The sequence below is a fragment of the Suricata suricatta genome, chromosome 17, assembly GCF_006229205.1.
Source record: "Suricata suricatta isolate VVHF042 chromosome 17, meerkat_22Aug2017_6uvM2_HiC, whole genome shotgun sequence".
NCBI lineage: Eukaryota > Metazoa > Chordata > Mammalia > Carnivora > Herpestidae > Suricata > Suricata suricatta.
This window is the reverse complement of record NC_043716.1, coordinates 44208584-44235879: the sequence shown is the minus strand read 5'-3', so window position 1 is coordinate 44235879 and position 27296 is coordinate 44208584. Positions and strand designations below refer to the sequence as shown.

The following is a 27296-nucleotide window of genomic DNA, read 5'->3' as shown; positions in this document are numbered from 1 at the left end:
GAATCAAAAATCCAAGCATTTTAATGCTTTCCAGAAACATTGCACTGACTTACAATTTTAACTGGCACCAACAATGGATGAGAAACTAAGTTTCACCTCCTTTGGCTGTTTTCTGTAAAGAGAATATGTGTGTGTGTGTGTGTGTGTGTGTGTGTGTGTGTATGTGTGTGTGTGTGTGTGTTTTAACCCTTCAAGCCTAAAAGGCACATTTTTATGTAAATTACATTTTGATTGTAAGTGAAGAACATTTTGGGTTATGTTTTTCATACATTTTCTTTTATAACCTGTCTCTTTTGAAATCTTTGTAGTTTATTTTTATATAAATTTTTTCCCTTTTTTTTTTTTTAAAAGCTTATTTTGAGAGAGTGTATGAGCGGGGGAGGCAGAGAGAGAGAGGGAGAAAGAGAAAAATCCCAGGCAGGCTCTGGGCTGACAGCACGATGTGGGGCTTGAACTCACAAACTGTGAGATCATGCAGATACTTGACCGAATGAGCCACCAGGTGCCCCCTCATATGAACCTTTTACATAATGAGAGCTGTTTTTCCTATTTTTCTTTAAACACTTTTCCCTCATTTTTTGCCTTTTTAAAATTCCGTAGTGCGTATGGGCATGTGTGGGTATGCTGGCGTTCTTTACCCATGAGGCTGGCAGGATGACCAGGTTTTCGAAAGTGCGGTGTAACCAAGAGAAGGATGTCGTTAGAAAGCTGAGCATTCGTTCTTCCTCTGTTTCAGTGGAGCTGCTGTGGATTATTTCAGAATCCCTGTCTTTGTGTCAGGTTATAAAGCCTGTCTGTCTGGAGGAAGGATTGCCGCTTTAGAGAGAATAAAGCAACTGGGGTCTAGTCCTGACTCAGCTGTTGTGTAGACTTGTGCCTTGACGTGGATTCTCCAACCTCAGCCTCTTCATCTGTGAGGTGGCGGATTTTAGAAGGATGACTTTTGGGGTGTGGTGGGGGGCGGGGTCTGTCTGTGGTTGTCCGTGCCCCTGATGAAGAATCCTGTTGAACATGAACATGTCATTGCAGGCGTTTGGAAGTCCCAGCACAGTGACACTTCCTGAAACGTTGTTGTTTGTGTCAACCCTGGATGGGAGCTTGCATGCTGTCAGCAAGAGGACGGGCTCGATCAAATGGACTTTAAAAGAAGGTAATTTGGATATATGGTTCTGGGGGCGACATGGGCATTTGCTCAGCTGCTTCCGAGAAAACCTACTCCAGAAAAAAAGAAAAACAGTTACACGTTCTTAATAAAATCAAAAAGGATGATGGAGGCAAGGAGATGAGAGGGAATTATACTCAAGGGGTAGGTTTACAGCTTGAATGGTGATTATTCACAAAGTGCATCAGTTGAAGAGGAAGCTTTATCTTTTTTTTTGTTTTTTTTTCCTTTCCAGATGTCATGTTTAAATGGCTCTAGGCTTTTCTATTAATAGTTCTGGCTGGTAGGTATTTTACAAAGGCATGCTGCATAAAAAATTTTTTTTTAAGTTCTAGCTAATGATTAGAATCTTGTAATCATAATTATAAGAACTATCTTCTGTAACCTCAAATTACTTGTAAGTTTGTTTTTATAGAGGCTAAACTACTTGAGGGCTGTAAAATTTGACATTCGTCCAAGTTAGCTGCTTTATTGGGTCTTTACGTTGAGGGAACTGAAACATTGAGCTTGTTTCTCACTTAATCTACCGTGCCTCCATTTCATGATCTTGTCTTCCCGGTGATAGTTAGCAGAGTGGTTTCCTACAGTCGGGAAATTGTGTTTGATTTCCAAAGTAATCTTCCTGGATAAAGCTATGCAAATCCAAGGATTTGGGGCTTTCAAAGTCCAGTAATAATTCTGATTTGACCCTAGATTAGGGTCTGACCGGCATACTCTCTTCCGTCACTAATCTGTGACTCATTATTTTCATGAGCACATCAAGTGTGTTTCCTTCGCTAATAAAATGTTCCAAAAACAGTGTTTTAGATTGAAAAATATTGGCACTTATTGTAAGGTGATGCATCATTTTATCAAGCCAATAGCAAACCTGGTTACTGTTCATGGAGGGTGGCAGCTGGGGCACCGCAGCCGCCCTGCCTCACCTGTCTGAGGTCCTGCCTGGATTAGCAGGAACCTCAGGCAGCAGGAAGGACCAGCTCTCTCAGGAGTGAGTGGCACAAGGCGACCGCAGAACTGGCTTTTGGCATGTTTATCCCTGCTGTCTCTCCTTCGTATTTAACCCTTTTAGTGTTTTTAAAACAAAAGTAGAGTTCTTTAAATTTCACAATGTCTGATTTTGTCCAAAGGTGGAATCAATAAACCCTCAACAAAAGGATTGAGAGAAACACTTGTTACCACTGAATGTTAGGGCTGGGCCAGGGTTTTTTCTCAGGGCCTCGGGGAGGTGGGGGAACTGCTCCAAGCCCTTGACCAGCTGCGAGGCAGGGAAGGTTTCTGAAGCTGTGGGGAGCTGAGCCTCGGGAGCTCAGTCAGCGGGGAGGCCTGCAAAGGAGGCCCCAGGTCTAGGGTGCAGGGACAGGTCCTGTTTGGGAGGAGCTTAGGGGATGGAGGTGGAGGAAGAGAAGCAGAAGGCACGTTGAGCCCTACAGTAGCGTCCTGGCTTTTGTGCTAGGACAAACAGGAAGCTGGGACCATTAATGTGACTGAGGTGAATGACTCAACACTAATCCTGCTGCCTAGTGGGGGGTGTGTGTGTGTGTGTGTGTGGTGGTGGTGACAGGGAGGCCAGAGCTGTAGGGCAGACCTGAAAAGGGGAGCAGGGGGAAGGGAAGAGGTGTGGGAAGGATGAGAGGCAGGACGGAATACAAATCCATGGAATCCAGGAACAGATGAGGGAGGCAGAGCAGGGAGCTGTTAAGAGACACTTAAAGGGAGAATTTGAGAAATCTCAGTAAGGTCTGGTGATTGCAGGTAATACTCATTATGTCCTAAGTCTCATTGTTTTTCTGAGAATAGATTTGCTTTTTTAAGTTTAATTCAGTCCTGGATACCAGTCACTATATATATTTCTACAATACAATAGATGTAAATATTGTGTGTATTACAGTGTTTCTACATGAATATTAAAGGTGATAATGCATAGAGACCCCGAGTTTTTAATTTCGTTTTCATCTTGCAATTATAACTAAGGATTTCAAAATCGGTATTTCTAAACCATTAATCTGTAAATCACCTATAAAGGTATCCAGATCCTGTTCCAGGCCCTGCAGATACAGCAAGTGTAAGAAACAGACAAAATCCTTGCCCTCCTACAGCTTTCATTCTGATGGGAAACAAGGAAACACATTATCTAGTGGTGATAAAAGCCATAACTTTATTGAAGAAAAATAAAGCAGGGGAGTGGAATGGAGAGCACCAGGGGTGGGGGTGGGGGCTGCGATTTTAAACCGCTCCACCAAGAGCTTTCTAGGCAGAAGGCATAGCAGGGGTGGAGTGGGGAGAATCCTCTGTGTGGTGATGAGAGCACCAGCCCTGCAGGGACGCCATGCTCTCTTCATACAAAGTTTATGCTACCCCTACTGTCCCGGAGTGAAATGTATAGACAGTAATCCCCCCACCCCCTACAACACACACACAATTTCAAAGAGAAATACGAGGGGCGCCTGAGTGCCTCAGTTGGTTAAGCACCCGACTTCAGCTCAGGTCATGATCTCATGGTTTGTGGGTTCGAGCCCTGCGTCAGGCTCTGTGCTGACAGCTCAGAGCCTGGAGCCTGCTTCAGATTCTATGTCTCCCTCTCTCTCTGCGCCTTCTCCGCTCATGCTCTGTCTCTCTATGTCTCAAAAATAAACAAACTATATAAAAAAAAGAAAAGTACGTATATTACCCAGCTGGTAATCTAACACTGGACTAATAGAAAAACATGTAAATACCCTGACACATGGTGACACTCCACCTCTGAGTGAATGCGGCGCCCACTAATGCAGACTGATAAAAATACCAGGACACTTACAGTGCCCCGATCTCCAAGATGGTGAGCAATTGTTAACGCTCCAGACAAAAGACGTGCGGCCTTGCCTGCTTTATACAGTAGTTGCATTCTGGGAAGATTGTATAAAACTATGCAAAAAGTGCTTTTGTGCTTTTACCTAAGTGAGGTGGTAGGCTCCAGGGAGTTATTAGGTTTTTGGCCTGTGGGAGTGTCTGACAGCGAATAGATTTGACACGATCTTTGGCCATGCAGTTCTACCTGTTCCCTCCGGTCCCCCCACCCCCCAGTTCCTGTGACCACAAAGAAATGCCTGCACAGATTTCTGAGTGCTGCCTAGCAAGCTGTCCTCTCCCCTAGAGGCATAGGGCCTGGTGGCTGGTGTAAGGGTGTTGGCCTTTCTGAAGCCACCCCCGGAGATAACCGAACAGAGGAGCGACATGCCCTGGTGTTGCACACTGATGGTTGTGTCCCTCCGGAATTCACGATGAAGCCCTCCCCTACCACGTGGTGGTATTTGGAGGGGGAGCCTGTGGGATTTAGTTGAGATGAGGCCATGAGGGAGGGTCCCCCATGGTGGGATTAGTGCCCTTGTGAGACGAGGAAAAGCCCAGGGCCTGTGCTCTCTCCCACCATAGAGATCACAACGAGAAGGCTGCCGTCGGCAAGCCAGGACCAGGGCTCTCACCAGAACCCAGCCATGCTTACACCCTGATCTTGGACTTGCAGCCTCCAGAACTGGCAGAAGAATGTCTGTTGTTTAAGCCGGAGACTGTGGGATTGTGTTACGGTGGCCTGAGCTGGCTAAGACACCTGGCCTCCACGTCTACAGGGGCAGCAGGTGCCGCATTGAGACTGAACTGATGAGGCCGGCAGGCGGCTGGGGACGCTGCCGAGGCTGCCGCACCCGGCCAGGCCAGGGAGCCCATGGGCTTGCGCCTGAGAGGCGGTGGGGAATCAGGGTCAAATGGAAGAAACTTGCTGATGCAAACAGACCCCTTTAACTGCTCAAGCTGGGCTCATGCACAGTATTTACCTGTTACTCCGTTTCATGGTTTCCTGACTGTTTACTTGTTTCAGGGGCCAACAGACTGGGAGAGTTTTGTTTTCTTTTTTCTTTCCACAGAGTGGTTTTGGCAGGTGCTTTTGTTCCTCACCCAAACATGTGTTGCTGTTCCCAGAAATGAAGATTTCTTACACCACAGCAAACTGCACCTAGTACAGAAAATGAGTTTTATTTGTTTTCAGAAACTAACTTGAGTTCTGACATACCACGCGAGGTGCGATCTTTCTGGGCTGTGATTTTGTGACTGTAGCAACAACACTGTCTGGCTTAGTCTGAAATTTCACCCGTGGAGAAGGTTGAGTGTGTGCTTCTTTGCTGCACTTTCAGCCCAGGTGCAAACAGAAAACACTGCTGCCCTGCCTGGTGTTAGATTGGTTTTCTGAAGCTTGCTTTGGCTTGGTGGGGTTGAAAGGGCTTTCCTTTGATATTGCCTGGGCCGGTTTAAGGCTTCTTGCATTCACTTTGAAATACTAGTTTATCAAAATTAACTAGATAACTAGAATTATTTGACAGAATGGTAAAGAATAAAATAGATAGAATAGAATACAAGAATAAAGGTATGTGAAATTTGAAGATCTTCCCACCTGAGTTTACCTTTCTCACTATGTGCCTCTTCCCGTAGTTCCTCCTGGCGCCGACAGCCACGGCCCACCCACTCTGGAGCGTACAGTGGTGCCCTGCCACTTGGTCACTGAGTTCTGTCATGTAGACTGAAGTAGTGTCTCTCAGGTCTGTCTCCCTCCTCCCTTTTTTAAAAATAAGTTTTTATTTATTTATTTGGTGGGGGGGATGGGCAGAGAGAGGAGGAGAGAGAGAATTCCAAACAGGCGCCGCACCGTCAGCACGAGCCCAGTGCGGGGCTTGAACTCATGAACTGTGAGATCATGACATGAGACTAAACCAAGAGCTGGACGCTCAACCGACTGAGCTACCCAGGCGCCCCGTGCATCTGACTCCTCCCTGTCGTCCTTGCCAGTATCTTTGCCAGGCTCCTGCTGTCCATTTCCTAGATCAGTAGAGCAGCTTCTTGGCCGCTTGCTTTCTTCCCCCGTCATGCTCCTGTCAGACACAGGACCGTGCTGCGCCTCTGCTGAGAGAGCCTTTGTGCTGTCCACAGCCGTGCGCCAAGTGTGGTCTGCCCACCTGGGTCACCTGTCCACGAGAAGTACAGAAGGGATCCTGCGCGTCATCCTTCGCCACAGTTAGAGAAGGCACCGGTCCACAGGATCAAGCCTAAGCTTCTTGGCATGCATGCAAGGTCCACCATTCAGCCCTCACCCCTTTCCAGGCCTCAGCGACAAGGGGCCATCACTTATGTTCCCTCCCACCAGTAGCCTGCAGCGTTGGACAGGCTCCTTACTCATCTGTTAAGATCCCCTTCCCCGGTCACCTTCGTGACCCCTCAAGCAGGGTGAGCCCCTTCCTCATCTGGATTCTGGGCCCTTCGTGCTTGTGTTGTGAAAATTTGTTTCCATTTGTGTTCCCACCGAATTCTAACTTTCTGAGGCTGGCTCTGTAGACAGCCAGGGATCCTCAGTAAATGACCCGGCACCTAATGGTGACTGTGACTGCATGACCTTGGGGAGCCTTAGAAACAGATGAGCCTGGACCCTGCCCCATTGGGATGCATTATCTGTCACTTGGACTGTTGTCACGGCAGCTTCCAGTTCCAGTTTCTGATCTGAGGTTTCATATGGCTCTTCGTGACTTTCTGCAGTTGGTTTTCTCTCCTGTCCCTCAGACAGTGAGCACGTTCCTCTGAAAGAAAGATCTGCCATCAGAGGTGTGACAGAAACATGAGAAGGGAAGTGTGAGAAGGGGCAGTGTTTTGTTCATAGTTCTAATCTGTCTTCTCTTATGGAATTTTCTAGGCTTAAGATATGCATTACTCCCTTTCTACCTCATTGCTTAAGCACAAGAAAAGTGTTCCTTTGCTCTCCATTGTTTGGGAGGGCTGAAAATTCAGTTGTGAGAGAGGCCTGTTTTGAGTATCTTGAAAATGTGTTTTCTCTCTTTGTTGTGTTTTCCTTTTTATCATGGAAGATTCTAAACATATGCAAACTTAGAGACAACTAGAGATATAAACCCTCACATATTCCTCACTTAGCTTCAGCGAGAGCCAGCTTGTACTGTCTCCTCTGTACCCCCTCTGATGTCCCTCCCTCAGGCTTGGGCTTTACCTCAGGGTGACGCATCTCTCGTGAGGAGCTCTCTTAAACAGCCGTCACTATGCGTGGTCGCGTAGATTTCCGCTCCAGTGGGTATTCTTTGCACTATTACTGGGTCTGTATCGAGATCCAGCTGTGAATGCTGAAGCACACAGGTAAACCCTTTCTCGGCTGTAGCTTAGTTACCTGTCCTTTCATCTTGGGATGAGTTCGCAAAGGTTTGATGGCACTCTGGTTGCTCCCGAATGGATTCTGTGAAGCTCTGACGTCCTGAGAGGTGCTCAGGTGCGGCCAGAGCACTGAATTGTCTTGCCCTCCCCCCTGTAGTTCTTTCACTGGAGATTATAGTGTGCAATTTTAGGTTTGCGTGACTTCTCTCAGGGTGAAGGTAAGTAAGAACATGGTAGAATCCGACTGCCTTTCGAGTGGGAGCTGTTTCAGATTACTTTGGTACATCCCCATGATGGTCTCTGTTGAGCATGACATCTGGTGCCTTGCAGAGAAAACTGGTTACGTCCTGTGCCAGTTCAGGGGAGACCTGGAATCTGAAGATCAGCTTTTGATGAGATATCTGCTTAAAAATGCTTTCCTTGTGAAAGCTGCACTGTGAAGAACGCAGGAGATGTGCTGCGACCTTCACGTTGGACCTCGCAACTTTAGTGAGAACTTACGGTCCAGGTTGTAGAAACACCCTTCCTTTGGGGGAGGAAATGAGCTGCCCCTGGGGAGAAGTACTCCCTAATGGATTCACTTGAGTAAATTCAGGAAAATTTACTTTTTGAGTTCAGTGAGGGTGGACAACCTCATTTCTACGAATGATTTTTATAAGAAAAGAGTATTAGAACCATAAGCATTTTCTGAGGAGACACCAATGGTTCATTGCATTCAGACCAGCCAGGCTAGCTCACAGTCTGCTAGGATTAAAATCCCCGTGTCCTCCTGAGGTCCTTTTTTTCACTCCGTTTTTCTCATCAGGACTAAGTTCTATTGATGCATTCCTTCTCCTCCTGCCACCCTTCCTCTCGCCCCCGCACTGGTGCAGGCCATCATGGCCTCCTCGCTGCTCTTCGTGACTCCTTCCCTGTCTCGTTCCCTTTGTGCCCTGATGCCTGCCCGTCTGACCTGCCTTTGGAGGACTCAGATCACGTCCCTCTTTTGCTCAGAATCCTTGGGTCAGCCCCGGGTTAGCACCCACCACGCTCATGGCTTTCTGCTCCACGGCCTCACTGCCTCCTGTCCAGCCGTACTGGCATTGCTCCTGAGAAGGAACACTTCACCTTCACCAAGGCTGTGTCCTCGTTGCCACAAATGGGGCGACGGGTCTTCAGTCGTGCTGTCAGGTCCTCCCCACCCTCTGGGCCAGCCTTTGATATGAAGTCTTTCTTCCCCGAGTACAGTAGCCCTTGGCCTCAGGTTCATGAGGTTCATGAGTAGCCCGCAGCGATTCTGTCACCTGGGAAATCCTGCGGTGTATGTACCACATGCTCCGGCAGTCCATCATCCGCTGTCCGTGCACCTCGGCTTTATACGTGGAGCAGAGAATCAAGCTGATAGCAGATACTCTGCCTTTGCTTTTGAGATGTGTGTGGTTTATCTCAACAGATGATTACTAATAACTCCCAAGAGAAGGAAGAGTATATGAGGAAGCTTTGTTTCTGGGTCACTTTGGTCCATAAATACCTTTCAGAAGGGCCAACCCAGAAGAGTTCAAATCATTGCTAGAGGTGTATTTAGAAGGGGCTGGTTTGGGGGTGCCTGGGTGGATCAGTTGGTTAAGCGTCCAACTTCGAATCAGGTCATGATCTCGCAGTTTGTGGGTTCAAGCCCCACATCGGGTTCTGTGCTGGCAGCTCACAGCCTGGAGCCCATTTCCGATTCTGTGTCTCCTCTCTCTCGGCCCCTCCCTCACTCGTGCTCTGTTTCTCTCTGTCTCAAAAATAATAAACAAAAAAATTAAAAAAAAGAGGGGGGAGCTGGTTTGAAGAATTTCATATATTCTGTGACATCTTTGTTGTACCTAGAGAAGTCCTGTAGTCAGAGAGGAAGCTGGTTTTAAATGCGAGGTGTATAGGGGTTAGCAAGGTGGTTGTGCTTTGGAAAGAAGAGTGAGGCGGGGCAGGACAGAAAAACCAGTGCTCATCTAGATTACACGAGAGTGGCAGTATGTTCCAGAAATATCAATGCTCATCTGAGGAAGAGAAGAGAACGATCTTGTAAGGTTCTTTGAACTCCCGTCAGATGGGCAACCTGTTCTTGCAGCTTCTGTAGTCAAAGGAATTTGTTCCCTCCTACGTGGAGGAAAGTCTGCCCAGAGCCACCTCCACGGAGTGGCCATTAGACGTTATCTGAATTTTGGTTGACTTCGTCACAGACATTTTTCTGTTTCGCTGACATCTCACCCCATGTCTTCCCACATCCTCACCAGTTCTGCTAAGTGTGTGTTAGGGAGGCCTGTGGCGGTGCTGACAGGGTCCTTCTTGCTCTTTGAGTGGGTTTCCTTCTTGTCCCTTCAAACCCTGTGACATTGTAGGATCAGGCTTCGCTTCAGAAAGTGAGGTTTAGGGCGCCTGGCTGACTCAGTCAGAGCACGTGACTCTTGGCCTCAGGTTCATGAGTTCGGACCCCATGATGGGTGTAGAGATTACTTAAAAAAAAAAAAAAAGTGAAAGTTTATATTTCAAGTCCATGCAGGAGAAACGGGCCTTTCTTCTGAACATATCGGAAAGGCTTTCCTTGAATGACTTCTTTTTTTTAGCTTCTCTCTTGCTAAAAAAATTTTCATTTTAGAAGAACTGCAACCCATACACAGAAGTGTAGAATAGTATCATGAAAGCCTCACGCACCCAGCACCCGGGTTCGGTAGCAGTCAGTGCATGCCAGGCAGTCCTCTGCCGCATCTCCTTCATTATGCTGAAGCAAATGCCCCATCGTTTTTCCCCCGTACATTCAAACAATGTTTAAATGTGCGTGAACGCACCAAACTGTGCCTGGCAGCTCTCCTTAGCTTTTATCATGTAGGTTTCTGTGTGGAAAAGTCCTTTTCATTAGGGAAAACTTGTTGGAATGACTGTATGGCAGACAGTATTGAATATCTGAAATTACGAATCTCCTTTCATTCTGCAGAGAGTATGGTCTCCCAAGCACGAGGGGAGCAGAGACCGGGAGGGCAGTTACCCCAGAGTTCAAGCTCCGATTACCCATTAAACTGTGCATACGCTCTGTGTACTTTTCTGTGTATATGACATAGATGGTCCCTGTCCTTCCACGTGCTTAAAATGCAGTCCAGCCCCCAGATATTTGAAAGGCCACCTGCACCAAAAGACCTGCCCTGGAGAAGTGTGATCAGTGCATCCTGAGAACATTCCCAGTGCAGTGGGTGGTCCTTTTCTGATTTCCTGGAGAAGGGGGCGCATTTGAACCGGCCCTGACGGATGAGCAGATTTAGATAGCTAAAGAGAGCCAGACAGTGGTGAGCACAGGGACCAGCATGAAAGCACAGGGGTGTTCTGGGAAGAGACTGGATTGTAAGAGAGTCGTGACAAAGAATTGGGCCCACATTTTGCACAGCCTTGAATGCATTAGCCTGTGACTCCCAAACCATGCTGAGGAGCCCTGATGGCCACAGTAAAGCCACAGAGGCACTGCAGCTTGGTTTAAATTTTTGAGAGAAGCATAGCAATACTCAACAAATGTCAGAGGTAGTTTTTAATTTCCACTTTAGCTTGTACTACTTGCCTTTCAACGATGTATCTTCGGTGGCTGCTGTAATAAAATTCAGATGCCACGTGGAAAGCAGTGTGGAATGGTAATGAGGGTGGCGGTGTCTAATCCAAGTATAAGGCTTGGACTGTGTGTAGCACCCAGAAGGGACACATCCCGTTAGTAAGTAGTTACGGTTAAGAATGAAATAGTTTTCTTTCCATTTACATGTATTCCTTTTTTTCGAATGCCTTCAAAGTTGCTAGTCCCTACATACTTAGGCCATTTATAACTAACTGCTTCATAAATGGAACTGTTAGTCATTTCTTTTGGCCAAAGGCCCCATGAAGAAATTACTGAGACACAAAGGGTGTTGGGAACCAAGAAAGTTTGGGAGCCTCTAAGTTGAGCCACAGAGATGGAAGGTATTCAGCAGGCGGAGGGAGGAACCACTGTGGGGTTTTATGTGGGGGAAAGATGTGAACAGATTTGCCTGTGTCAGGCCCTTGCAGGTAGAATGTGTATCTGAAAGGCCAAGCTGCCAAGATCTGAGACCGGAAGCTGGTTAGGAGACTGGTAGAGAGATGATGGCTGCCTGATTTTGTCAGTGCTGAAGGAGGACGTAGGTTTTGAGAAATGTGTACTGGGTCGAATCTTACATAACTCAGCACCTAATTGAATGGGAACAGTTTAGAATCAAGGAGAGAGTCAAGGCCAGCTCTGGGTTCCTGGATCATGTGACAAGGTGGAAGTGGGGCCAGGCAGCCAGTCTGGGAATATAAAGGAGGATCAGGCCTGGGGGGGTGTGACCTCAGTGGCTAAGATACACTATAAGCAGCTCAAAGTAGGACTGAGTCATGGATTCCACGGGAAGACGTCATCAGATGCCATGTGGAAACCTAATAATACGGATTTGCAAGTGTTTGTGAGATTTGGTTACTGGAACTCGACAGTGGCAGTTTGGGTCTTATTCTTTTTTTTTTTTTAATTTTTTTTAATGTTTTATTTATTTTTGATACAGAGAGAGACAGAGCATGAGAGGGGGAGGGGCAGAAAGAGAAGGAGACACAGAACCGGAAGCAGGCTCCAGGCTCTGAACTAGCCGTCAGCACAGAGCCCGACATGGGGCTCAAACCCACGAACGTGAGATCTGACCTGAGCTGAAGCCGGAGGCTCAACCGACTGAGCCACCCAGGCGCCCCCCCTTTTTTAATGTTTTATTTATTTTTGATACAGAGAGAAATAGAGCATGAGAGGGGGAGGGGCAGAGAGAGAAGGAGACACAGAACCAGAAGCAGGCTCCAGGCTCTGAGCTAGCCGTCAGCACAGAGCCCGACACGGGGCTCGATCCCACGAACGTGAGATCTGACCTGAGCTGAAGTCGGAGGTTTAACCGACTGAGCCACCCAGGTGCCCCAGCACAACCACTTTGGAGAGCCGTTTGGCAACTCCTTGTTGGGTCACTTGTAAACAATATGGCTCCGCATTCCAGGTATTTTCCCAACAGAAATGAAAACATAAGTCCCAATGAAAACTTGTCCCACAAATGTACATAGCTGACCACTTTAGTCTCGTTTTCCAACCTCAAACTGCATAACCCAGTGTCCCTCAGCAGATAAACAAATTACAGCATATCTACACAGTGGAACGCTATTTAGCAATATAAAAAGGACAAACCATGATATGTGCAACAGTATAGAATAATTTCAAAATCATGATGCAGAGAAGGAAGCCAGAAACCCAAGAGAACCTAATGTACGAACTGCATTTGTGCAATTTTAGAACAAACACAACGAACCTATCAGTGCTTATGTGGGGGTGAGAGTCGGGGCGTGAGAAAACGCTTTGGAGTGATGGAAATGTTCTAGGGTGTGAGGCTGGTTACATGGATGTGTCTGTTTCTCAAGACTCGTCGAATTGTACGCTTACAGTGGCCGCATTAGGAGAGAAAAGAGAGCCTGTGCCTAAGAGAAGGGGAGCCCAGAGGTTTATGTGTTTGTGGGCTGACTGACAGGAGGGAGTTAGTCAGGCAGAGGATCTGAGGGTCCTTGGAGACACGGTACCACCTGGCGGCTGGGTAGTATCTATGAATATGGAGGTGAGCGCATTGTCCTTTCATAGAGAAGCGAAGGGTGCGATTGGGCAAACTTGAGGAGAAAGGTAAGAAGTTCGGGAGAGCTCACTCTGCCCCTCTTATTCCCCCCTCCGCCACAGAAGGCAGACCCTGGTGTGGAGTGAAGGAGGCCTTGAGGCAGGGAGTGCAAGTTTGAAATACCAGCTGTGAGGAACAGGGAACAGAGGCCAACCCGGAGATAGATAAGGGTGTCTCCTGCAACATGGGGCCCAGCTGGCCATAGATGTCGAATGGTTTTTCCCAGAGCGCCTGTAGAGTTTTCTTCAGCACAGCTCAGAGCCTGAGTGGGGGAGAGGGGACTGCAAGGTGGATTTCGGGTTGAGGGATGATAGAGCATAGTTGCTGGATTATTAAAAGTAATTAATGGTGGGGCACCTGGGGTTCAGCATCTGACTTCAGCTCAGGTCAAGATCTTGTGGTCCATGAGTTCAAGCCCTGCATCGGGCTCTGTGCTGACAGCTCAGAGCCTGGAGCCTGCTTCGGATTCTGTGTCTCCCTCTCTCTCTGCCCGTCCCCTGCTTGTTCTCTCTCTCTCTCTGTCTCAAAAATAAATAAACATTAAAAAAAAAAAGTGATAATGGATGTCCAGAATGGGCACAAATAGAAGTAGGAAAGAAATTAACATGTAGCGATTGCTGCATTTAGTCAATATATTGAGCACTTCTCGGTGCCAGGCACTGTTTTAGGTGTTGAGAATATGACAGACAACAAAAGATAAATCCCAGCCCTTATGTAGTTAATAGTAACTAGAGTCAGGCTTTTTTTTTTTTTTTAAGTTTATTTATTTTGAGAGAGAAAGTGAACCTAAGCAGGGGAGGGGTGGAGAGAGGGAATCCCAAGCAGGCTCTGTACTGTCAGCACACAGCCCGACACGGGCTCTTGTGAGATCATGACCTGAGCGGAAATCAAGAGTTGAACACTTAACTGAGCCACCCAGGTGCCCCAGAGTCAGACATTTTTAAAAACATAAGTAAAATGTACTGTACTTCAGAGGTGGTAAGTGTTGTGGAGAAAAAGCTAGTATGGAAGCGGGGTAGGGAATCCCTGGGGGGTAAGAGGTGGCCATGGAAGACCTCTCTGAAATAGTGATGTTTGATCAAAGATGTGGGCAGAGGGGGCAGCAAATGCAAAGGCCCTGAGGCAGGGACAGGCTAGACAGTATTTGAGGAACACAGGGAGCGCAGCTTGCGTAGAATAAGCAAGGAGGAAATAGTGGGAGAGCGTTAGAGAGTGAGAGAGTGGAATTGTGTGGGATTTGCAGGCCACTGGGTAGCCATTGGCCTTTATGAGTGAGATGGGAACCACCAGAAGTTTTTGAGTAGTAGAGAAGAGTACTCTGACTTCTGTCCATGAAAGGATCACTGTTCACTGTGTCAAGGCACAGACTTAGTCTTGACAAACAATTTTATTTAATCCACATAGAGATGCCTCATGAGGTTGGTATTTGCATCTCTCTGGGTTTTTTTCTTTATTGATGAGGAAATTCAGGCCCAGAGAGATTAGGTAATTTTGCTGAGGTCTCTTGGCTGATAACTGGCAGAGCTAGGATTTAACCATAGACTGGGCTCAATCTAGGGGCCACTTAGACTAGGAGAAAAGGGATTCCTTGAAAGGGAAGGGGCTCCGATGATGTTGGAGGGATATTGAGTGTAGGAAACAAAATGATGATTGTCATAGAAATAGACCCTAGAGTTTGGCAACAGATGGGGTGTACTGGGGAGAAATGAGTGTCAACAGTGTCGTTGGAGCCTGCCTGCCTTCTAAGTGAACAGTGGTGCCGTTAACAAACTAGGGTAGCAAGGGTAGAAGTTGACCTGTGGTAAAAGATGGAGGGCGTGACTTTGGGCAGGTGGTAGCTGAGTTCTGGTAGGAAATAGTGGAAATGTCCCATTGATCCAGAAAGAAGAGCTCAGGAGATGGGGACCTGGACTCTCCCCACATATAGTTGAAGTTATAGAGATGGACAGACTCTCTGAGAGAACTCAGGGGAGAACCTGGAAATGTTCCTCCCTGTTGGGAGTAGAAACAGAGGGAGCCAGGGGAGAGGGGGGCCAGAAATCAGGTCGTGCAGGGCCACAGAGGCCCAAGGGCGAGACACTGGAGGGGCGGGGCGAGCCACAGAGTGGGAGGTGGCAGTGGAGGGGCTGCCTCCGATTGCGTGGTCCCGGCAGTGGGCATGTGGGATCAGTCGCTTGAAAGGCCGGGACGCAGCAGAAAGGGCAGGCAGGGCTGTTGGTGGTACTGGATGGAGCCACAAAGGCCTGTAGCTCAGGAGGGGAGCAGAGTCAAGAGTCCACGTACTGTCCGGTCCCGGAGAGGCCATCCCAGAGGGGACGGGATGGAGAACGACGGTGGAAAAGGTATTCTTAGAAAGATGAAAATTCACATTTTTGGAAATAGAAGTGTACTTAGGAACTTGGGCAAAGGAAGGGTGTAAACATCTGTTCCGAGCCATTTCTGTCCCGGGTGAGGAGGTTTATTTCGCCCAGCTCAGCTCCTTACCTTTACCTTGAGTAACACCTGTTTCCATGCTTGTGAAGTGACCTCCCCGCCCGCTCTTTTTTCCTTCTGAAAGTAAACCAGCTTTATGAGACGGCTTTTATCCTTATCAGTCTCCATATAGATAGAGTGGTTTATTCTGGAGCAGTGTTTGTTTATAGCCTTACAGTTAGGCCAGGTTTTTGTTCACATGGCTGACTTGTTTGTTTGGTTTTTTGTTTTTTTTGAAGTAAAAATCTTGCCTGATACACATTCTCATTATTAAACAAAAACGACCACTTTTTCGCATTGGGCTTTCATTGCACATTTTCAGATGACACTGCTTACTTTTGTTTTGCTGGCTTTCCAAATATTTTTATCTTTCACCATTCACGTCATGGGATATTTCAAGTCTACATAGAAGGAAGAGCAAAGTGACTCCCCTCTGGTGGCACATTCATCTTTAACAGTTATCAGCAGGCGGCCAGTTTTTGTTTTATCTGCCCTCCTCCCTACCCATATGGGATTTTTGTCTGTAGTATTTTATTTATTTATTTTTAATGATTTCTGTAGTATTTTAAAGCAACTCTCAGATTCAAGTGATTCTTTAAGGGGAAAAAAAAATCCTAGGGCCTAGGTCACCACTGCCCCTCAGAAGCCAAGCCGCACTTTGCTTGCCCGCCGTCAGTGCTGACGTAGTGGAGGTGCTGTTAGCTGGCCTGCAGCTCTGCACATGTTCCTTCCAGGGGCCTTATCCTACCCAGTGGGTGGGGACGCTGACCTTCCTCTCCTCCTAAGCCTGGAGAAAGCACAGATCTTTTTTTTTTTTTTTAATGTTTGTTTATATTTGAGAGAGACAGAGTGCAAGCAGGAGAGGGGCAGACAGAGGGAAACAGAATCTGAAGCAGGCTCCAGGCTCGGAGCTGTCAGCACAGAGCTCGACACAGGGCTTGAACTCACCAACCGTGAGATCATGACCTGAGCCAAGGTTGGACACTTAACCGACTGAGCCACCCAGGTGCCCCGAAAAAGCACGGAACTTAAACAGCTGTGTAGCTGTCCCGTTGGTCAGCTCCTGCCTGTGGTGTGGGTCTTCACTTGACACTGAACCTGTCTGGTGCAGGACATGTTTGGGGACTTGAGGTTTCAGTGTCAGGTGACCCGTGGACAAGCTCTAGAAAACCAGGAAAATGCATACCTGAAAGCAAGACCCTAAGAGTGAGCAAGTGCTGTATGGCAAAGATAAGCCTACAGACCAGACTTGAAATCTTGTTGGTCTCCATGCCTTATTTCTGGTGAAAGTGCCAGAATCTGGCAGTGTCTCCTCTTCATCTGTGTGTATCTGTGATACCTTGAAGTAGCTGAAATGGACAAAAAAGATGCCTCCCAACTGCTGTGTTTTCTTGGGAGTACAGCCTTCCTGCTTTTCCTGGCTTGCGTGGCTTCAGGGCTGTGTAGAAGTACTGGTTATAATTGCACCTTGACTCCTACGTGGGGTGAATGCTGCGTGCCCTTATTTCCCGTCTCTTGCATCAGTCTGTTTGTACCCAGAGGCGATTAATGGGAACAATAAACAGAGGCTTACTAACTGAAAGTTCCTCCTGTTTCCTAAAATGTTTTTGGTTTAATGAATTGTTTGTTTGCCGCCCACAGACCACATGTGCTCTGTGGTCTGTGTGACTTCTGTCACTGTGAACACCGTATGCTTTCATGTCAGCTGGGCTTGTAAAGCACAGTCAACAGTTGATAAGGCTTGAAAGCGTTTTCTTCATCTGAGACTCCCAGGTGACTGGGGGAATCAGGCAGCCGTCTGTCACCACACGCCCAGCCTGCGGAGCCCAGAGCTCTCTGTCCAATTTTAGCCCTCCTTACCCCCGGCTTTGGAGTGGCACACAGTGTGGCTGTGTAGCCTGTGGGGCTTTGGTGGCCGGGCACCCCTCATGGCTGAGCTGTCTCGGGCTGCGGACTTCAGCCCTGTGTCGTGTCAACGGGTCCTCATGCCGCCATTGACCCCAAGGAACCGGGAGCATCCTCTTGACTCGTGCCTGGGACAATGAGAGGAGACAGTGATTCTGCCAGTTTTGACTACTGCAAATAGAACATTGACTTTGGGAAAACCCTTTTTTTCCAGTGTAAAAAGTACTGCCTGTTGTTATACAAGTTTTGGGAAATAAAAAAGTTGGGGGGGGGTCATATATATTTCCAACAAAAATAATTCACAGTTCGCATGTTTTTGCCTTTCTGGTTTTTTCCTGTGCATTGAAGATGTTCTCCCCAGCCGTGTTCATACTCTGTGTACAATGTACAGTGTACATCTTTGTACACAAAGCGTTTTCTATGTTTTGTACTTTGTTCTTATTTTTTGAAGTTTATTTATTTTGACAAAGAGCACGCTAGAGAGAGAGCACAGGGGAGGGGTGGAGGGAGAGGGAGAGAGAGAATCCCAGGCAGGCTCCATACCCAGCGTGGAGCTAGACGTGGGGCTCCATCCCATGAACCATGAGATCATGACCTGAGCCGAAATCAAGAGCCAGATGCTCAACTGACTGAGCCACCCAAGTGCCCCATATTTTGTATCATGTATAAACAAGATTTTATCAAAATGGATCAGAGGGAATCAAGGGGAACAAGCACTCGGAGGCTCTGAGGTTGCCCCATTGCTGCCCCAAAGGGGTGTGTCCGCTTACCACTCAACAAAATTCTCATCAACAGGAAAGTTTATTCTCAGGCCATAGTTCTGTTTTTCCTAATGGGAGTACCTGGTACCACGACAGGTATATGACACGGTGATCATTTAGGTTTTAAGTCCTTGATTTGTCAGATAGTGACACTGTGACCCATTGTCCAATGTGGGTTGTGACTGGTTCTTCCTTCACTGTCCATGTGCACATTTCTTTAAAAAAAATTTTTTTTAATGTTTATTTTTGAGGCAGAAGGAGACAGAGTGGGAGTGGGAGAGGGGCAGAGAGAGAGAAAGAGAGGCTCATGATCCAAAGCAGGCTCCAGGCTCTGAGCTGTCAGCCCAGAGTTCAACATGGGGCTTGAATTCATAGACTGCAAGATCATGACCTGAGCTGAAATTAGATGTTTAACCAACGGAGCTACTCAGGTGCCTTGCTTTTTTTGTTTTCAGTGTTTGTATGTTTGTTTGTTTAGAGAGCTAGCAGGAGCAGAGGGAGAGAGGAAATCCCTAGCAGGCTCCACACTGAGCATGGAGCCCAACGTGGCTCTCAAGACCATGCAAGATCATGGCCTGAGCTGAAATCAAGAGCCCAATGCTTAACCAGCTGAGCCACCCAGCTGCCCCTGTGTGCACATTTCTTGACAGCAGTTCCATTCTGCTCTGTTCTGTATCCAGCCTCGGCGACCATCCTAAGAGCCTACATCTGTCTTTGGGTGTGTGTTTTCTAAAGTACCTGCACGTACATTATCTCGTGCAGGTAAATTTAAGTTATCGGTGCCACTCGTGAGTCAGCCCTGGGGTCCCTCTCAGAATCCTGGTGTTTTCGAGTCTGTCTGACGATGCATTTATTCTTTTGCACAGATCCTGTTCTGCAGGTTCCAACGCATGTGGAAGAGTAAGTCTTTAATTCATTTTCCTAACTATTCTATCAGTATTTAGGAAGCTAGCTGCTGGGAGTACGTATGTGCACATATTTAAAGTATAAGGAGAGTGATGGAGACATGCAGTCTTACAGGGCCTGTGACCTGTGTGGAGGAAAGGGGGTCAAGCTGCTGGGGTGGGAGCAGAGGCAGTGATATTAGAAAATCTTATTTGAGATGAAACACATTGAGTTTTGAGCGTAAGCTGCTGAAGTCCTACCAGAGGGTCTAGATCTCTCCCTCTTCGCTGTGTCGTACAGTGGAGGGGAGACAGGGACGCAACCTGCTGCTGCAGCATGTGTGTTATGGCCCCTGCGAGAGCTCACATGATGGGACATCTTAAGTACAGAAAAGATTCCGCAAGGGCTTTCTGAGTGACTAGTCAAAGTGCAGACTTCAGAAGGTTGACTGTACCAAACACTGCCTCACATCTGCTTGCTGGGAAGCCACATATCAGAGACCCTCCACCTCCTTGGCAGGTCCTGTCAGATGTCAAGTTTTCAGAGTCTGCTTTAATTGACTCCGGTTTAAAAATAAATGTTTGTTGAACACTGAAGGTAGAGATGTCCTACCTGCGTATGTACTGTTCCATGCTGTTAAATATTACTTATTAAAGTTCCATACACAACTGACTTAGAAACTGGAAAGCAGAGTTACTGGGTCCTTTTCACTTATTTATCATCATCCAGATGCTTTGACTGGATGACATTGATCTTCTGTGGTTTATATATATGTTTGTTTATTGCAGGTTGCTTTCTTCTGCTCACACATAGCCTTTCACCATAGGGGTATTTTATTTGTGGCTAAAAGTGAAAGAGTGGTGGGCAGGATTGTCTCACACACACACACACACACACACCCCTCCTCCCAATCACGGCTTTGCATGGCTTTGATGTTCTTCTGTGCCCTGGGCTATAATTTATTATTGATACTTACTGCTTAATCTCTAGGCCTGCCTTCCTCCCGGATCCCAATGACGGCAGCCTGTATACGCTTGGGGGCAAGAATAATGAAGGCCTGACGGTGAGTGCATTTAGCTGGTGTCCTTCAGAGGTTCCAGACCAGTGGCCCTCAGCTGTTGCTCACTGAGATCACCTGAGAGCATAAAAAACATTCCCAGGGATTCTGATTCAGGGAGTCTGCAGTGAGACCTGGGCATCAGTATCTTTTTTACAGCTTCCTAAATGAGCTTTTAGCTGGCAGCCAGGATTCCGAAACATCAGTCTAGACCGACAGGTGCTCAAGGCCCAGCCAACACACTAGACCAGGGGTACGATACTCCCTGGAGCAGCAGGGCTTGCTCCGACGAGCGGTGTCAGATCGGGGGTGGACGGTCGGGGGGGGGTCCTCCACCTGGCGGACGTCCCTTTACAGGGCAGGGGACAGGCGATCTCCCATTTGCTTCTTCATTTGAGAATCTAGACCAGTGGTTCTCAACCTTAGCTACACATTGTGATAACCTAGAGAGCTCTGAACCAAACATAAAAATCCTGAGCCTGGCTCCCAATCCCAAAAGCTTCCATTTAATTGATCTAGGTCATCAGGAATTTTTAAAAGCTCCCTAGATCAGAGAATTTAGAAAGAGGCCCACAGAGACGGTCCCCTGTTTACTGACAGAGGTGAGGCTGCAGTGCAGTGGGGAAAGGTGGTGTTTCAGTAAATGGCACGAGTCAACTGGAATATCCACATGGAAAAACAGGCTTAACTCTTGCCTCATGCCAGATACACAGGAGTCCGTTCCGGAGAGACTGCATATCTAAGTGTGAAGTGTAAAAACACACCTAAGGAAAAAAAAAGTAACAGAACATCTGCACGACCTTAGAGTAAGAGAAAATTTCTTAAATGGGATGAGATGAACAAAACCAAACAGAAACCCCCCACACTAATGAGAAAGGGGAAAAAATAGATATGTTGGACTATATTACAACTAATAATTTTTGTTAAGAGACATCATTAAGAGAGGCAGGCCACAATGTACTTGAAAAGTACACATATGACTCCAACAAAAGACTCATAGAACTCTTGGACACTGCTGGTGGAAGTGCAACTTGGTCTATCCGGTTTGGAAACTGGCAGAATCTGTAAAGCCATGTGACCCAGGAATCCTTCCCGGGTCAGTGTGTACCCACAGAAGTGCCTGTGTATATGTTCTCCAGAGGCAGGGATCAGATGTACTACAGTGGTACGTAGAAAAACCATGAGGTGAAAACTGTCCAAACAGCATCAACAGTGGACAGGATAAATAAATTACGGAATAATGGTACAACTTTAATGGTCTCCACCGGTGAGGACCAATGAATGGTCTGTGACGCTCCCCAGGAGCATGGATGAGCCTCGCCAACAGGAGGTCGGACAAAAGATGACAAACCAGAAAGGCCACACACTGAATGATTCATTTATATAAGCTCAAAGACAGGAAAAACCAGCCTGTGCTGTTTTGAATTCAGGATAATGATGACCCTGGGAGGTTATGATTGGAAGAGAAGGCGAGGGCTTTCAGAGTGCTGGAAATGCTCTGCTGCTTCATGCGGACGCTGGTCACATGGGCTGGTTCGCTTTGCCAAACTTAGCTGAGCTGTGCGCTCAACGTGTGCTGTTTGGATGTTCTGCTTCAATAGGAAATTTTTTCCTAAAGCCTCCCAAGTGATTCCGATGGGCAGCTAAGGCCGAGAAGCCACGGTCTAGACTATAAGTGGCTGTGAACTCTCATTAGCCTATTTTGACATTGTTTTCTGAATGCCTGTGACTGGAACAGATGGGAGGAGGGCAAGCCCTGTGGACAGGTGTGTGTGTTTCACCTTGGGCCTCTCTCTCCAATTCCTGGAGCATGTTTCGGAAGCACTTTTTGCTGGACTCTGTGTGGAACTGTCTAGAAGTTGTCTCATATTTCAACAGCCCTCTGGAACACAGGTGTTATCCCATATAAGACGCGAGGAAACCTCGCCCACAGAGGTGAAGGGATGTGCCCACGGCCAGAGCTTCAAGTGTTGGAACTCGGACCTTAAGCTCTAACTTCCAAAGGATGCTCTGACCGCCACCCCTGATGCCTTCCTGTGTTCCAGGAGCAGCGTGTTTCCCGGCCGGGGCCAGGGGGGCCGGTAGAGATGCTTAGCGGATGCTCTAGGAGTCCAGACCAGAGGCCTCGCAACGGCTTTCTGGTTCTCCAAAACACCTGACAGAAACCCAGTCAGCCGTGACAGCCTCTCTGTGGCGTTTGTCCTTTTCTAAGGCTTTGTTTAGATGTTGGGATAATGGGAAAATCCAAACGATTGATTATTTAAAGTTCTGTTCATTAAAGCTAGAGAGAAACCTTTTCTTTTTTCTAGAAAAAGATGACAGTGTAGTAGAAGCAGGTATATGTATAGAATAGTTTCAAGAACACAGAATGTTCTAAAAATAAAGTATACTGAAACGAAGAACGCCTCAGATGTCAGCTGTGTGGACTCAGAAGATTCAGTTTTCTGATGAAATGCAGTTGAAACATGTGGATCCCGTTGAGTTTCTTTTCCTGGCACCCACCATAATTTCTTTTTAGTACCTAAAAAGGCTTAATTTTCTGGGTTTTTTCGGTAGAGAATTATTTTCTGAAGCAAATGTCAGAACTCCCTGTTCCACCTCAGACTCCTGGGTCCCCCACGTAATGCTGACCTGTCCTTCCCCTTCAAGCTTCAGCCGCGTGCTGACGCCGCTCCTCTTCAGAATTAATCTCATGGCTCACGCACACTCTGCAAAGCATGTCATTCCACTCAGCCTAGCTGGCTCTGGGTTGTTTTCCAAGACAAGAGAATTCTTTCTGCCCCCCGCCCCCACCCCAGATTTCAAAGATTCTATCACTCGCCATATTTGTGTAAGTGTTTTCAGAAAGGGTTTGTGTCTCCCCCAGAGGTGCTATGGACAAGACACTCTGAGGGGCTCCTGGAGGGGACCTGGTAGCTGGAGGCTGGTCCACAGTGGATACGGAAGCCTAGTAGGGCATCTGGGCACCCCTGGGCAAACCTTGTTCTTGGTTTCCAGTTAGGAAAACTCCCATCTACCATCAACACCGCTTCTCTCTTTTAGCAGAATTGGGAAACAGAAAGACTACAGTAAAAGTATAATAATTGCACAAGACTTGGTTAACTTATTTTTTCCTTTGCCCCCTTTTTTTTTTTTTTTTAAAGAAACTTCCCTTTACCATCCCAGAGCTCGTACAGGCATCCCCATGCCGAAGTTCAGATGGAATTCTCTACATGGGTAAGAGCTCCTGTTTTCAACACTGCAACTTTGTTCTCTTTGGAAACGGGTCCCAGGTTGTGGGGCAATGGCGCGTCTGAGGGGAAGGTGCGCCGTCACTCCCCACCAGCCCTTCTGGGAAAGGTCTTTCCTGCCTTGGTTGTGCTTGTTCATGCCAGGATCAGCCGACCAGTTAAGAAAAGGTTCCCCCCACTTGGGAGCAGACTTGACACCATTAATACGGTTACTCATTTAACAAGCTTTTTAGCTGCTGTGTTGACTTACCCCAGTGATTTAAAGATTGCAACACACCCAGAAGCAATCGGATGAAATTTAAAGTGAACACAAGACTGTGAGCCAAGAAAGGGAAGCCAGATTCTGCCCATTAATTATAGGACTTTCTTAGTATTTCCTGCTATCTGAATATTGGATAAAACAGCACTTAACAGCTTGGCTAGATAAGCTGCCTTCATACCTATGGGGGTCACCTCTCTCAAAGCAGCAGATTGCCTCTTTTCTTTTACCATGCTGCTGCCAAAATGTCAATAAAAATGCATTTGTAATACAAAGGAGAGCTGTGTTTATCTTGAAATCATAGTAGTAATACTATCCTGTATTTATACAGCATCTTTCCTTCTAAGGAACTGATAGTACTTACTGCCTATTCATGCCTCAGGAGCATTATTTGTATTCTGGCCGTCAAGTGCAGGCTGGATTTGTAAGTTTTTGCCAGGGACTCTGGAGCTGTTGCTTTCTTCCACACCTTCAGAAAGAGGAAGTCCCAAGCCTCGCGATTCAGAGGAAGTGATCAACAGAGGCTTTCTCTCTCTCCCGTGGGCCACGGCCCGCGTCCATCTGATCATCTGTGTCCCGGTTTTCTGTCTGGTCTTCTAGCTTTTGCCAGCAGCTCATCCCTTATGATGCATTTAGGATCGTGTGTTTCCATCATGTTTGTGTGGTACCCTCTGAAGTAAGTTTATTAAGCATACTTAAATTTGTGGCAATTGCCCAATGCATCCATTAAAGAGGTAGTGGAGTTATGCAGACTGTAATAGTTCTTGAAGTAACCAGAAGGGTGTCATGCTAGAGGGAAAGGGGTCATGGTCATAGCTGTGATGCTCTCAGTCTATCAGCAGATCTTTTTCTTTAAAAATAATTTTTTTTATGTTTTTATTTATTTTTGATACAGAGAGAGACAGAGCATGAGAGGGGTTGGGGCAGAGAGAGAAGGAGACACAGAACCGGAAGCAGGCTCCAGGCTCTGAGCTAGCTGTCAGCACAGAGCCTGATGCGGGGCTCGAACCCACAAACGTGAGATCTGACCTGAGATGAAGTCAGCTGCTTAACCGACTGAGCCACCCAGGCGCCCCCAGCAGATCTTTTTCATATTAAGATTCTGTTGAACAGAAAGTTATCACCGACAAGTTTCACATACGTAGACGAGGCATATATGTTATATCTCTTAGAACTAAGTGTAGCTTTAGCAAATTCTGATGACCTGTGATCTTCCTGCCATCTCTATACTCTGCTTCCAAGTGTCTTGAAAGAGGAACCTTGGCCAATAAGTTAGGAAGATACAAGTGACCACGTCAGGCCATGCCTTACGAAACAGAAATGCACACGTTATGGCGAATGTGCTGACTTTCAGATGAGAGACCCATGCTACTGGCTCACCGTTACCAGGACGATGTTCTGGTGTATGTTCCGTAGATGTAGATGCATATGCTTTGAATTTTCCCAGTAGTGTTGTTTGGCTATGCTGTCCACCTGTTCATACCTTTTAATCAGCTGACCGAGGAGTGGGGTGTAGTGTGTGGCTGGTGAATAACTTACTGGCTGGGGTCAGGGGCTGAGATTAGTTTGGCCTCATTAGCACCAGACTACTGCCCAGTCAGAGGTATCAGCTAATTAGAGTTACAAACAGTGGCTGTAAATCCTCTTTACACGTGGGCTCATTAGTACGGATGCGGAGATCTATGAATAATGGTTACCAGAGAGATGAACGCTCTGGTCCATTTCTATATTTATACAGATCCTAGTCTGTGAGAAAAGGATTATCCTTTATAGGCCAGGCTTTCATATATATTTTTAAGTTTATTTATTTTGAGAGGGAGAGTGAGTGGGGAAGCAGCAGAGAGAGAAAGGGAGAGAGAGAAAATCCCAAGCAGGCTCCGTGCTGTCGGCACACAGCCAGATCTCACGAACTTGAACCGAGATCGAGTCAGACGCTTAACCGACTGAGCCACCCAGTGCGCCCCCCACCCGGCTTTTTATATTTAAGGCCACGAATCAAAGCAATAAAATCTATGAGTTATTAGGTTAGTAGATTTGAAGACATTTTCAAACCATCATTAGGTTATTAAGTTGTTATAAGACCCGGTGGCTCAAGAAGTTTTATTATCTCCACGTTACCACTTACCTTGTCATCCTTGGATGAATCATGGAAGTGTCTTCAACATCACAAGAACTTCAGGCCTCTGCGCCCAGAGAACATCTTGGCCTGCTAGTTTGGCAGGGATAGATCTTTTCCCATATTGGATGAGCGTAAACCACAGTGTGTCCTCATGACCTTTCAGGTAAAAAGCAGGACATTTGGTATGTAATTGACCTCCTGACCGGGGAGAAGCAGCAGACTTTGTCATCGGCCTTTGCAGACAGTCTCTGCCCGTCCACCTCTCTGCTGTATCTCGGGCGGACAGGTAAGAAAGAACCTTTGGTTGCGTACAATCGGCTTACTTCCAAAAAATGAACCGGAAGTAGCCTCCGCTTGGGTCTCTGCCCCCGGGTTTCATTCTCTAGAAAGTGTCCAGAGCTGTTTTCTCCAAACACAGATTTACCACATTGCTCCCCTTTAGAAGACTCCACCATGGCTCCCCTTTGCCTGCGGGATTAGCCCACACCCCCACAGCCTGCGGAGCCTCTGCCCACCTCCCCCTTTGTCTCCTCCCTGGCCGGGTTTCCCTCACTCCAACATTTTCCAAGCAGTTCCCAGAAGAAAGCAGGGTTATTTTTAAAGACGTTCAGTAGCGGGTCCCGCTCTGCTAGGATGCACATTTTGCCTTGATTTTGATCTTGACCCTGAGGCCAGTTTTTACAGTGAGAATCTTTTCCAGCTCAGCTGCTGGCGCGTTGGGCCTGAGCCCTCTGTATTTTCTCTGTATTCAGCTTGAAAACTGAATGGTTTCTTTTTTAGCGTCTGTGCTCTGCATTGTTATTCAACGGAAGAGAAAGTACTTGGGACCCCTGGGGGTCTCTTCCACCAGATCCACAAGTTCCCTGGGTGCTTTCTTGCACTTTTTGCAAGTGAGTGCAAGCACTGGTCTTCCTAATAGTGTGACCGCTGTGTAGGCTGGGTCACCCCTTTTCAGCTTCCAGTAGCATTTCCTTACTGCTCTTTTGGTCTCCATGGTGACCTGCCAGCCTCCAGCTGCCACCTTGTCCCAGTCAATGCTACATGTTTCGTTTTGTTGTTACCGCCCTCCCCCACTTCCAGGTACCCTTTGGTAAGATCAGCTATCTACTGCTGTATAATAAACCACCATATAACTTAGGTGGTTTTAAAAAACACCATGATTTTAAAAAAAAGTGATGTGTAATTAAAAAAAAAACACCACCATGATATTGGTTCTGTGAGTCATGAGTTCAAGGGCGCAGCATGAGTGGCTGCTTCACATGCCATCGGTCAGGTTCGCTTGTCGCTGGGACTTCATTTCTCGTCCACGTGGCCTTTCTCTTTCTACATGGATCGCCTGGACGTTTTATACACAATCTAGAGAGGATGCGTCTGTTGTAACTTACTTATTTTTAAGGTTTATTTATTTATTTTGAGAGAGAGGGTGGGAGACAGAATCCCAACCAGGCTCTCCACCCAGCGCGGAGCCCTACACAAGGCTCGATCTCACGAAACCATGAGATCAAGACCTGAGCTGAAACTAAGAGTCAGACACCTAACCGACCGAGCCACCAGGCACCCCTGGTCCGGTGTAGCTTAGATAAGGTCAGCA

General features: G+C 47.1%; 1 protein-coding gene across 1 annotated transcript in view; it reads left to right on the top strand.

The window, feature by feature from the left end:
- The first annotated feature begins 1011 nt into the window (after positions 1 to 1011).
- ERN1 (endoplasmic reticulum to nucleus signaling 1) overlaps positions 1012 to 27296 on the top strand; it is a 51356-nt gene continuing 25071 nt past the window's right edge. The window contains exons 1-5 of the mRNA XM_029927070.1: positions 1012 to 1150; positions 19022 to 19055; positions 20031 to 20103; positions 23241 to 23313; positions 25869 to 25991. Coding sequence (XP_029782930.1) covers positions 1012 to 1150; positions 19022 to 19055; positions 20031 to 20103; positions 23241 to 23313; positions 25869 to 25991 — 442 coding nt within the window. The remainder of the gene's footprint in view (positions 1151 to 19021; positions 19056 to 20030; positions 20104 to 23240; positions 23314 to 25868; positions 25992 to 27296) is intronic.